The sequence below is a fragment of the Lissotriton helveticus genome, chromosome 3_1 (genome assembly GCF_964261635.1).
Source record: "Lissotriton helveticus chromosome 3_1, aLisHel1.1, whole genome shotgun sequence".
Lineage (NCBI taxonomy): Eukaryota > Metazoa > Chordata > Amphibia > Caudata > Salamandridae > Lissotriton > Lissotriton helveticus.
The window spans coordinates 1906649001-1906662735 of record NC_136061.1 but is presented as its reverse complement, the minus strand read 5'-3'; the positions used below and the strand labels follow the sequence as shown (position 1 = coordinate 1906662735).

The 13735-nt window shown below is 45.2% G+C and overlaps 1 protein-coding gene across 1 annotated transcript in view; it reads left to right on the top strand.

The window, feature by feature from the left end:
* Positions 1-13735, top strand: part of TRPM5 (transient receptor potential cation channel subfamily M member 5) — a 549888-nt gene that overhangs the window by 327152 nt on the left and 209001 nt on the right. Inside the window, exon 20 of the mRNA XM_078683456.1 lies at positions 11030-11208. Coding sequence (XP_078539582.1) covers positions 11030-11208 — 179 coding nt within the window. The remainder of the gene's footprint in view (positions 1-11029; positions 11209-13735) is intronic.

Here is a 13735-nt window from a genome sequence, read left to right as displayed (position 1 = left end):
AAACATCTCTTAATTCTACCTCCTTATCTCGCATGGAGCCTCCGTAAACATTTGACGCAATGTCTGTCGATAAGTGATCATTTAAAACAATTATATGGAGGAAGAAGAGAAGAAGATCTCATTCTGTGAATTGGCCTTCTTTCTCATAATCTCTCTGCGTTCCCAACATATCCTGATGGCCTTTCCATGTTGCCTTTCCTGATGCTTCTTCCACAGCACTTTTATTTCAGTCTGCTGCCCGTTATCTCAGGATGAATTCAGGCCTTGATGAAATCATGGAAGTGAGCGTACCATGAACAATGCTTCTGCTTTTTGTTTTTGCATTTGTTTTTTAAATGTGTAAGAAAGAAGAATACGACAGTTGCACCAGTTGCAACTGTTCTCTTCCCATAACATTAAAAGCGTGACAAAACCACGAGGCCCAGCTTGCATAACAAATGTGCATAGTAAAACACAGTATATGGGAACCTATACACATACAGAGCCCACAAAACTGCATACAGACAATTACATCTCTAGCGACACAAGTTAATACAGCCCTCACACACACACACAGAAAAATGGACATATGGACAACCATGCACGCAGACATACAGACACCTATCCAGACAGAACGTCGAACATAAAGGCATCCATGCACTTAACCTGACATGCAGTATATATAGTCACCATTACCACTCGTGCAGATGGACTAACATATACAGGCACCCATGCACACCTGCTTACACTATGATCAATGTGTGCCTGTGTGGTTGCTTATGTTGTGTGCCTCTGTTTGTAATCCCTATACAAAGTCAATTCTTTCTGGACCTGGAAGTCAATTGAATTGAATTGAATTCAATGTGATTGTTTTAAGTTCATAAATAGCAACAGAATATTTCCAAGTGCTTATGATTTCATAAAACGTTTAAAACTAAATTGATTATATGTTTTTGCCAATTATCCTAAAACTTTCAATTTCTACTACTGTTCATTGATTTATGGTAATAATAATATCTGGCAATCACTCCTGGAACTGCAGTGGGCCTAAGCAATCTAAAATACAAATACTTAAATGAAGAACAAATTCCTCAGTTTTTATATTGGGTGCTTGGAATTAAAATATTGTCTCTCTGACTACTAAAAAGTAAATGAAATGCCATTGTGCATTTGATACATTACTTCAAATCATGCAAAATGCTACATATCAAATATCAACTAGCAAGTCTAAAACCACTTAAAAGTTCTTAAAATGCTGAAAAATCGTGGTCATCCAGTTCATTGATCATAAATGTCTCTTTGCCGTGGATTTCACCAGGATATCCCACAGTTTGTGGTGTGCCCGAAGAGATCTAACTGTTTTGAGTGGGCTGTGTAGCATCAAAAGTTTCAAGAGTTTACAGTTGTTCTGGTGGTCGGTGGAGTCTAGACTTTTCATTATGTCCGTCTGGCAGGTCGGACCCCCGTTCATAAAAAATGCAAATGCACTTGAGCAATAAAATGTGGGGTTCCTTTAGAGCAGGACATTTGCAAACCAGGTGTATGATGTCTTCCTTTAGGGCACTTCCTAGACTGGAAGTGGTATTTTCAAACTTTTACAGTATTCATTGTTTTGAAAAAATAGCCTACTGGTGAAGGGAAATGTTGGTTTACAGTTAAAGATCCCTCTGCTAATCTATGGATTTAGATCTCACAAACACCTAGAGCTAAATTGTCTTCTCTGTTAAAATCCAACAAATGTTATGGATGGGAAGTGCAGTCTTTGATGTCAATGAGAGGGGTTTATTATGCTTGCCGTTGAGCAACAAACATACAAACATTCCTGCACACAGGCAAACAGACAAACAGTTCTGCCCAACCTTAATCTTCATGTTCTGAGGCATTTTATGATAATTGAATTAAAAGGAAGAACTTTATGTCTCATTTGATCATCACTTCACCCCTTCTGTCTCATCACTCTCTCTTTAACTCTATGTCAATCTCTACAACTTTATGTCTGTTTCGCAGTTCTCACCCTATTTGAACTCTCCCCATCACCTAGATTTACCCAACCTCATCATCAGTACAGCTCTCTCACCCCCACATCTGTCTAACTCTTACTTATAACCTCACCTCTATCTCTCCACCAATCTCTATTCCTACCTCTATTTCTCTTCCGCCTTACCCCTCTATCGTACTCAACTTTCTATCACAACCTGCTCTCTGCACATACTTTGCTGTTTCCATCTGACAGCCTGTGCCTCTCTTCAGTTTACTTGAAGTCTCTCTCAACCATATCATTCTCTTTACCTCACCTCTGTCGCTTTCTCAGTCTCTATATACAAAACTATATATGAAACTTCTTTTGACCTCACTCCTAACCCTCCTACTTTCCCACCCTTATTACTCTACTGTATTTCTTTCTTCCACATCCCTCTCACCATCTTATGTATCTATATATAAACTCTATTCCTCCCCTTCTGTTTTTCTCTGTCTCTTTTCCTATCACTGTATCAACCTCTCCTCTCTTTCTGTGCCTCACCTATGTCTCCTTACTTTAACTCTTTTATCTCAACAGCTCGTCTTACTTTCTGCCCTCCACTCTTTTTCTTACTTCTCTTCACTGGCTCACAGCTCTCTTTACATGACCTGTCTTTCCATATGCATCTTCTCATTAGCCCCTCTCTTTTTCACACCGCTCTCTCTACCTTGCAACTTTTCATACATCTCTCACTACCGCATCTATTATCTACTTTTTTCTCTCTGTCTTTATGTTTTTAGTTACTTTTCTTTCTTCATTCAGTCACTATATTTTCCTACAATGAAAAGCATGTATTTAATAGTAAAAGTGTGCATATTTTTATAAACTGTCAAATTGAGGTTTGGGGACAAAATGTTAGCATTGTCAATGAGTTATTTAACGCTACTGTTTAAATAACAATCACTACTGTAGTCTAAGAACAGAGGCTGAATGATTGATGTAACCTTTATATATGTATGTGTATGATATTTCTGTAGCGTGAACCTAGCCAATAGCAGCAAAGCACTGTTGGGGACCAAAGACAAGTATAAAGTCAAAGAGTAATAGGAGTCGTCGGTGGGTTGGGGATGGGTAATGCATTCTGATGTAATGTTCTTTTAAGAGGTGAGTCTTCAACTCGTTCCTAAATTGAAGCAGTGTTGCAGAGGTTCGGGAGGATAAGACACCCTTTTTCCAGATCCTGGGTGCATTGATGGAAAATCCCTGCTGCTATTCTTTTTTACACTTCTTTGTCTGCTGTCTGGCCATGTCTGGGCTGCCAGTGAGTGAGAACCACCTGAGATGGTGAGGTGGTCTGCAATATTAGTGGGGGTGTTGGTCGTGATGACTTTGTAAATGATGCAACTAGTTATAAAGATGACGCAGGCCTGCCAATGGAGCCAATGAATGGAGTTCTATCATGTTGTAGGTGATGCTATCATATTTCTTCAGGCTGTGGATGAGATGTGCTGACGAATATAGAATGTCCGTAAGGAGTGCCAGTGTGGGATCTTGGAATTAATGGAGCAGAGCATTAGTACTGTCCAGGTGCAAGAGTATTAGGTCACATTCCAGAAGAAACAGTTTCTTCAGAAGCAAGAGCTGACATCAGCTGGTCTTGTATTTTGTTGACAATGTGTTTTCCAAACCTGTAGGAGCTATGTAAATTAGTAGCACTGTGTATGAGCCTGTAAAACACATATCTCTGCTGTGTATGTTATGTATGCATGAAATTGCGAGAAGCCTGACATTTTTAGATTCCCACTCTTCAGAGACATTATCTGGCATAACCCCTCAACTCTCCAAATGCTATGGAGGAAGTGAGGTTTGCAAACTTTGCTTGCTTAGTGCAATGCTCAGGCACCTAAAACATCACCAGACACCACTGCTCTGGGTTTAACCATTTGCTGTTTTCCCTGCTTTCATAAAGACTGCCGCCTTCTGGTCTATCTCACGCATTCTGCATTGATGTCTGCTTATTATATCTGGAGCACAAAGGGGATGTGTTTGGGAGGGAGTACTTTTTTTGTGATCTTTCAAATCTGTAAGAGCGTCAGTGACCTAAAATTAAGGACACAGTGTTCTGGAAGCATATAAATAATCAGTCTACAATGTGTGCCCATTTCAGTACAGGGGGACGGGTGTGTTACTGTGTGTGTGTGTGTGTTTTGTAAACTTAGGGTTGTTATTTATTGCTAAGATACATCTTTTTCAGGCTTAAAATTCTGGTAATTGGAACATATTGGCAATGATTTATGGAGCTGATTGAGGACTGAAGTAATTTGTCATGGCCGGATTTTCTGAGGATTATTGGTGGACAACTTTTGAGTATAATCATATCCACTAGGTCCTACAGTGATGACACCAATATGTTTCAGTTGAAACCATTTATGTTTATTAAGTTTAATTGTTTTATTGTGTAACATTAAACTCCAATTACAGTGCACTGATGATTTTGGCCAGAATAGCTTTAAATGTATTACCTCCACTCTTCAGAGAGATTATCTGGCAAAACCCTTATCATTGCTTAGTAATCCATAAGCAAACCTCCCTACAAAGTTATCTTTAATAAAATACTTAAATCATATATAATTGAACCACATGTCATTTGCCATTATTTCACAAAAAAATTAATGGAAATGACCCAAATCTACTGAGAAACTATATTTAAATTAGATCCCATTTTGATTAATATGATCCTTCTAATATGTTTTATGCAATATGCACACAAACTATCACAAAAATCCCTTGTGAGGGAGCCTCAGTTCTCCTGTAAAACTGGCTTTAAATCTTATTCAGTTTTGTGTACGGTTGTTAGCTAATGAGCTTAAGTTGTGAGATTGGGTGCAAGTATTTGCCGAAATCTTTTGGAATATGCGGGGGCGCTAGGTGGCACACAAGCAGAATGGCCACACTGGAGTGAGGCTCCTGCAGCTTGGCGCTATAATCTAATCAAAAGTCCTGCCCAGATGGTCCTCATCAGTAACTAACCAAAGCGATGGAATGACTGTCCACTTGTTTCTTGCTCCTGAAAGTTTGGTGCACGGGGCGCGCTCCCAACTGCTGCCGCGGCGATGCTGTGAAACCCCCGCTTCTGGAGACCTGAGCTCCTGGAGCTGCTGCCGGGCAGGATTCACCACGCAAGCACAGCGGCGCCCACATTGCGGCTGGGCTTCATATCGGCATCAGCCTGCAACCCTGGCACAACTGACGACTGCGGTGAGTTTGCAAGCAACTCATCCCTAGAGCATACCACTGTGCTGAACCCCACATAAGCCTGCAACGATAGAACCCCCAAAGATTAAGACATCCTGCTGTTGCTACAACCTTCCATGTTCTTCCTCGCGCAGCTACCTGGGAGTGAAACGCGGCTGCACGGAGAGAGCGCTGGCGGCCCTCGGCGTTGCCAGTGCCGTAACTTACCGGCACTTGGCTCCCTGCCCAGTGGTGATACCTCAGCGTAGTGAAGGGGCGCACACAGCCAGAAACAGCGTACTACTGTACCCCACAATAGGTGCGCCCGGTAAACCGCCGGAGACGCTGCTGGAGGTTGCTTAGTCCATCCACCCCAGGCATGCCGACATCGAGACAGGCAGAGTGGGGGCCTACAGATCTTATGAAGAGTACAGCAGGGACTACTGCTGCGCCCTGCCACCTGATGTTAACATTACACCACCAAGGCCCCTGCATAGGAAGGTGCCATTCTGCACGAAGGCTGGCCAGGGATCCATCATTGCCTCCACTTTAGTACCCTGCGGCACACCCTAGCTGGAGTTGGCGGCAGAGGCCGCAGCTTCTCACACTACATCAGGATGTTGAGGGCTCTAGCCATTGCCCCTAGCTGTTATGTGGAGTGGAGGAGGAGACCGGGCACTGAATACCCCTTGACTGACAGCGCCCCTGTAGCCACAACACACCAAGCATGGGGAAGGCAGACATGAAACAGTCACGACTGGTGTTTGAGACCAGGAAGAACAGCCGCACGCAGCATGATAAACCTGACGCGGCCGACAACGCGGCTGACAACGCACCTGCACCGGGGTCATCTCCTGCACCCGATGATGAAATGAAAACCATACTCCTGGAGGTACGCCGATGCCTTACATCGAAAAAATGGATGCAATGAATAACCATATGGAAGCTATCGTGCATAAGCTGGAGAGCCATGAAGGACGCATCAAAGAAGCGGAGCGGCCCATCTCTGACACCGATGACACCACAACCCATCTCCAGGCAAATGTGGCACACATGGACAAATTGCTGAAGATCATCGCAGCGAAAAATGAATACTTAGAAGCAATAACATACGGGTCCTTGGTATTCCCGAGAGTACCAACACTGGGAAGATGGAAGAATATATAGAAAAGCTCCTGCGCGGCACAATCGGTACTGAATCTTTCTCGTCCCAGTTTATTGTTGAAAGGGCACCCAGGTCACTCAGACACAGACCTCCCCAGGAAGTACACCTCACCCCCTCATCGCCCAGCTACTGAATTACCGGGACTGGGACACTTCTCTCAAGGCAGCTAGGAAAAAGCGCTAACTGACTTTTGAAGGAACTCACTTTACCATCTACCCGTACTTCACAGCAACTGTTCAGTAAGAACAACGCAAGTTCATGCCTGCTAAAAAGAAATTTCGAGAGGCTCAAATTGACTACCCGGCGCGTCTGTGAGTCACCCACCAAGGCAAACGGAAATTCTTTACTAAGCCGCACCAAGTGGAAGACATTTTAAAACAACTCAAACGTCATCACAAACCCTCTGCCATGCTGACCTCATCACCTAGATCAAGATCCCCGGCCACTGGGGGCAGGGCAGGGCACTGGGGGCAGGGCAGGGCCGGCCGCCGAGACGCTGAAGACATCATTATGACGCAGCGACACCTGACATCGGAAACACACATCCATATACAGGGCACACTGAAAAAGTTGGAAACTGAGCTCAGGATACTCCAGACACTGCTCCCTGCCAGTACTGATGAACAAGCCCAACATGAGCTCCGTGACAAACTAACTGAGTCTACCACAAATGCTAACCGTGAAGCAAAATTCAGGGGTAAACACTGGGTTGCCAGACGATATGGCAAAGAGGAACGTCCTGAGAAAGCGCTGGCTGAAACAATACGAAGTCCCCGCCTTTCCAATCACGGACTGGAAATTATAGGGCCTGGAGACGTCACTTACAGGGATACCACTGAAATACTCCGCATCTTCTCAGCACACTACCTCTCACTGTACACATCACATAGACATCACATAGACATGACAGTCTCGATCTGGACAACTATCTGGAGGACGTAGCATTGGGATGGCTGGGTGACGCACAACGGGACTTCCTAAGTGCTCCCTTCGAGCTCGACGATATACGGGAAGCCATAATGAGCACTAAATCAGGCAAGGCCCCAGGTCTAGACGGGCTCCCTATAGAATTCTATAAAACATACATAGACTACTTTGCCCATATCCTTAGAGAGGTATATGAGGACAATCTAGTAAATGGCACACTTCCCCCGTCCATGAGGAAGGCACTCATCACATCCCTGCTTAAACATGGTAAACCCGCTCTCCACTGTGACTCTTAGAGACCGCTTTCTCTCATTAATTGCGACACTAAAATCCTGGCTAAAGTTATAGCCAATAGACTGAATTTGCTTATGAACAAGCTGGCTCTCCCTGACCAAGCGGGCTTCATCCCCGGCAGAGCGACCACACATAATCTTCGCACGTTTTTTTCAATCCTCCATAATGTTGACCCTGTCCTGCCGCTTGCTGCTTTATTCTTGGATGCCACTAAGGTGTTCGATTCTGTCGAATGGGACTACTTAATAGGAATTCTGCAACAATTGGGCTTTCCTCCATTGTTTCTCTCCTGGATCAGGTTGGTTTCTTGACTTCCTACAGCCAAAGTCCTAATTATTGGTCATTTATCGCCAGACTTTCTCATCTCCAGGGGCACCCGACAGAGGTGCCCACTATCACCCCTGCTCTTTTCTCTAGCGGTAGAGCCAGTGGCAGCCAAATTATGACAACACCATCAGGACAAAGCACTGCGCTGTAATCTGCATCAATTATTGCTATCTCTTTATGCAGATGACATCACCCTATATGTCTGTGACCCGCAGACAAACATAAACCCACTTTTATGAGAACACCAGGAGGTCACATACCTTTGCCATTTCGCCATCGGGCGAGCCGTGAGGGAAACGGCAGCAGCGCTCTTCTGCACCAGACGCCGGGAGGCACACGGAGGGACGGAACCACACTCCCCAGCAGCCTCTGGGGCGGCAGCGCGCCTGTGACGCGCCAGGAGCGCCCGGAGGCGCTAGAAAAAGCCTGACACCCCTCTCGCCCCGCGAGACGCGCGCGGGAGCGACCGGGAGAAGCCCGGGACAAGGGCGGGCCCTCTGCGGCCCTCAGCGGCACGAGAAGGACGGGGACGGGCCAGACACCTTAACAGGTGTTTGATCCACGAGATCCAGCGAGGGAACAGCTAGGTACCGAGAGGGTGCAGAGCGTTGCGGGCGGTGTGCCATTGTCGCTCCCACCCCCCTCCTGAGTTCTATGGGGCGTGGTTCACTTCTTGTACAAACTTCTAGGTTCCTCATAACAGAGGTAATTCCCCAGACTTATTAGTTTGTTTCTTTTAATGCACCTTTTTTATACATAGTGCTATTTTTAACTTTCACCGCCTTTGGCAGGGTGGGCCTTAGCGCGCCCACACCTGTTAAGGTGACACTCACAAACTGGTCCTGAAGAAAGCCCTGTAAAGTCACACATACCACGGGCAGAAACATGTTGACCTCTCTTTAATAGGGAAACACAAGTATATTCTACTTGGTGAGTTCTCCCTACTTATTGCAATGCCCCATGCTCTGCTGTCCACTACTCCCATTATCATATCATCCCCAGACGGCAGCTTCTACATGAAAAGGGATTCCACAAGCTCCCATAATGGACTACAATCACAACGTGGGGTGATCTTTACCACAACGGGCAGTATTGGACACTAAACCAAATATTCCAGGAGACCCCGCCATCCCCTCTCGACGTATTCCTCTATGTACGACTACGACTACGACAGGGCCTCCGCTCCATCACTCCGGAATTTCCCCATAAACCCCCTACTCTGGCCCCTCCGCAGCTGGTGCTACAGACGCTTTCCCTAGGGCATATGGTCTCCACACTCTACCACACCATATATACAACACAAGAGGCACCACCATGCCATTCCCTCCCGAGCGCACTGGGACTTGGAGTTGGGCTACGAGCTCACAGATGAACAATGGACGTATTGTTGTTTGCAAATGGAGCAAATCTCAGCGAGCAATGGATTGCGTATCACACACTTTAAATTTTTGCACTGCTTGTATTACACTCCAGTCAAAATGTACAAGTACAAGTTTAGGGATACTGATAGTTGCTCAAGATGCGGCACCTGAAGGCCGATTTCCTCCACTTAGCCTGGGAATGCCCCGGAGTGTCCGCATACCGGGAACAAGTGTAGGGTACTCCCCTGGTTGCCTTGCTTGGTTACACACAACCTATTGCTAAACCGTATCACAGATACCTCGCCATTGCCTTACTAATGGCCAAGCGCCAAGTTGCCTGTTGGTGGGGCAGAGGGCGAGCACCGAAATTCATAGATTGGCTCGCCTATTTAATATATTGTCAGGAGCAACTAACTAATTATGCAGAATTACTTCCCAGGGCCTCACATCCCAGGGATATATGGGACCCTCTAAAAAATGACCTCCTCATACATCCTCTACATGCGGCTGAGACCGCCCTGTCGGTATCGACACTATAGCTACATAGCCTTCAGCAACCCAAGCGATGCACACACCTTACATCTTGAGCCTCCGCCTCACCCCATCCTCCATTACGCTACAACATTGTGACTAAGGGCTAAGCATTAGTACCTAGGTGCTGTCGCCCGAAAGTGTAACGTAGCTGGCACTTGTAACAAACGTGCAGATGTGAATGACTTCCAGGTGACCTAGCACTGTAAAAGATGTTGTAATGCACTGTGGCAATAGAGGGAAGGTTACAATCGCATTATGGACTTGGACGCTCTTTCCCTATGCCATGAATTACGCCTGTGAGGAAAGTAGTGTATTTGTATTTTGGTAATCACATGCCTGCGTATACATATTTGATAATGTGACTGTATTACCTCATTGTGACAAAAAACAATAAAAACAGTTTAAAAAAAATATTTTGGAATATCCAGAGCCCACTGTTTACAATTTGTCACTTATTTCGTCCAAACACCTACGGGGACCATACTGTAGCTAAATATAAAAAATAAACATAAACTGTTTTCAAATATCACCAAAATTAAATACTTTTTTGAAACAGGGTCTGCTGATAGAAACCATTATATCCCGCCAGAACCACCTCTTGTCATTATGTGGCCCCCAAAGCTTATACTTCTGGCTACAGGCCTGGCTGTGATCATTTTTATTTTATTTATCCAGTTGCCTGAACTTGAACTTTTAGGTGCACACACATGACATTGTAATGCTATGTGTCTTAGATAACTAGATAGTTTATTTTGTTTTTCTCTGGCAGCATGAAAGGTAAGAGGTGGGCAGTCATTCACCTACATGGATTTTTAGTTCTAGCTTAACAGTGCAACTGTCACCTGACCTTTTAACCCGCAGTAATATTATTCTGCAGTTATTTTCTTCCACACAAATATATATCCAGTCCTATGCCTTCTACTTGTAATGCTTCACATCACAATACAACATGTCTTTAAAGCCAGACATATTGGCATTTCCAGTGCTTGTTTCTGTATTGTTATTAACGAGAAGCATTTGATATTTGTTTGGTCTGTTGTGTTTAATAAAATAAACCTCTTGTTTAAAAAAAAATGCATTCTGTGAGATGCGTTTAGGACTTGGAGATGATTTTAATTTAATATTTATTATTTTAAAAACTCTTTTGTTCATTATTTCTAAAATGTATTGTTATGTGTGAAACACTATCTGTCATTGAAAGACTTCTTGTCAGGAGCCATGCTACAAAGTTACCTTGTGTTATTTTAGTTATACATTTCAGGTTGTTCAGGGAAATGCGGATATCTTCTGGAAATTTCAGCGTTACAATCTGATTGTCGAATATCATAGCCGCCCAGCATTAGCCCCACCATTTATCATCATCAGTCATTTGAACCTGATCCTGAGGAAAATCTTTAAAAAGATGGAACACAAGAAAGAGCATTTGGGTAAGTTGTTGACAGATTGAAACAGGGATATTGGCATGCACATCATATGAAATTGACACTCACCTTTTCAACTCAGTTGGGTGAAGCCATATTTTGTTGAACTGAATGAAGATGTAGACTAGTGCTTATTTTGTTCCAGTGTTTTCTGGTGCTCAGCACTGACACTTATTTGTAAGCACCGGTACATATTTATGAGAAACTACCACATGGTGGTGCTATGTGTGTATTTTTAAGCAACTTTCATTAGTGGAGCATTAAACTATTTAAATATTGCTTTAAAAAAAGATAAAACTTGAACTTAAACCTGCAGTTAAAAAGAGACGTGGATTGAAGCAGCTGCGGAGGACTACCTTAATTTGAATTTAAAATTTGAATTTAAAAGCACTTATAAAGCGCGCATATACCTGGCGGTTTCTTGGCGCTGACGGACTTTAAAACCTGGGTGGGAACTGTGAGGGGCTAGGCTGAGAAAGCTTGCAGAAAGAGATGGGTTGTTAAGGCCTTACGAAAGTCAGGGTAGAGCGAGATGGATCGGATGGTGGGGGGGAGTTCCAAAAAGTGGGACCAAGGACAGCAAATTTCACCCCCCCCCATCCTCTTCTTCCTAAAGCGAGGGACTGAGAGAAGGGACTGGGAGGAGGAGCGGAGCTCTCTTGCCGGGATGTAGCTGGAGATTGCCGAGTTTATAAAGGCTGGGGCGGTTCCAGCTCGGGCCTGGAACGCAGTACAGCCAAGTTTGAAGAGGGCCCGCTCCCTAATGGGCAACCAATGTAAGTTCTTCAATACAGGGGTAGCATGATGGAGTTTAGGGAGACCGTAGATGAGACGGGCAGCTTGATTCTGAACCAGCTGTAGGCGTCGGAGGGCATAAGCCGGAACGCCGTTATACAGGATATTACCATAGTCCAGCCGTGATAATACCATTGCCATCATGATGAGTTTGAGGGCAGAAGGGGAAAAACGGATGGTACGAAGAGTGAAAAAGCAAGAAGATACCACCATACAGATCTGAGAATGCAGGGTAAGATTTTGGTTTAACGTGATCCCAAGTGTTTTAACTGAGTAAGAAGGTGAGGGGGGGGACCAAGTGAAGGGGGCCAAAACATAGGGGTCCAGGGACTGGGTGCACCACCCGTCAAAACCAGCTCAGTTTTATCTGGGTTGAGTTTGAGGTGGTTGAAGTTCATCCAGTCCCTGATAAAAATCATAATTGATTGAAAATTATAGATAGATTCAGGAGAATGCAAAAGGTTGAAGATCAACTGGAGGTCGTCTGCGTAATTGAAGACAGTGACCTCCAGTTGTTGTAGAGCAGAAATAAGAGGGAAAATGTAGAGGTTGAATAGAAGAGGAGAAAGGGAGGAACCTTGGGGGACACCACACTGCACCTTACGTGGGGGAGCAGAGAACCCTTCTAGATGGACAGCCTGGGTGCGGTCCCTCAGGAAGGAGGTAAGCCAAGCCTGGGGGGCCACTGTTGCCCGCTGCCCTGACACGGGTTAGAAGGATGGGATGATCAACCGTGTCAAAGGCAGCGGACAAATCTAAGAGGACCAAAGCCTGGGAGCGGCCCATATCCATTCCCTCCCTGAGGCTGTCTAAGACAGAGACCACAACCCTCTCGGTAGAGTGGCGGGGGCGAAATCCAGCCTGACAGGAGGCCAAGTATCCGCTGTCCTCCAAAGGAGCTGAGGACAGAGGCGACGTGACATTCCAAAATTTTTCCCAGGTAAGGGAGAAGGGAAATGGGGTGGTAATTAGTGAGGGAAGCAGGGTCGGCACTGGGTTTTTTCAGTAAGGGGATGATTATGGCTGATTTATGAAGGTCAGGGACTGTACCGTTCCTGAGGGAATCGTTCAGGAATACCAAGGGAGGAGTGGGGCAGGCCTGAAAGATTTCTCTCAGGATAGGCGCTGGGCAAACATCTGAGGGGGAACCTGATTTAACTCGCACCGCCAGAGAAGCTAACGTATCTCTGGTCAGTGGAGGGATGTGATCTAGATGAAACCTGTTAGGTGGGGATTCGGGGGCCGGGGGGAGAGGGGAAGGAAGGGGTATGTTGGCCTTAATAGCTGCAATTTTCTCAACAAAGAAATTGTTTAGGGAGTCACAGAGGGCTTGGGAGGGGGAAGGTTTTAGGGAAGTTCTGTCTGACAAGGCCAACTCATGGACGGTAGAGAAAATTTCTCTAGACTGATTTCCAGCTGAAAGTATTTTGTCAGAGAAATATTTAGTCTTGGCTAAAAGAATTGCGCTTTTATATGTATTAAGCATAGACGAATAGTGAGCTTTTAGAATTGGGCAGTAAGCACGCCTCCATGCGCGTTCTGCCTGGCGGGCAGCTAACTTCTTTCCCTTGAGTTCGTCGGTGAACCATTTGTTAACATTATGGGCACGTTTCACAGCAACACGTTTCAAGGGAGCCACCTGGCTGCAAGACCTGGATAGCCAGACATTGATAGCGGTGGCCTGGGAAGAGGGGGAAAGTTCCTCCAGGACCGGGTAGGAGCTTTGGAGAGAAAGGCA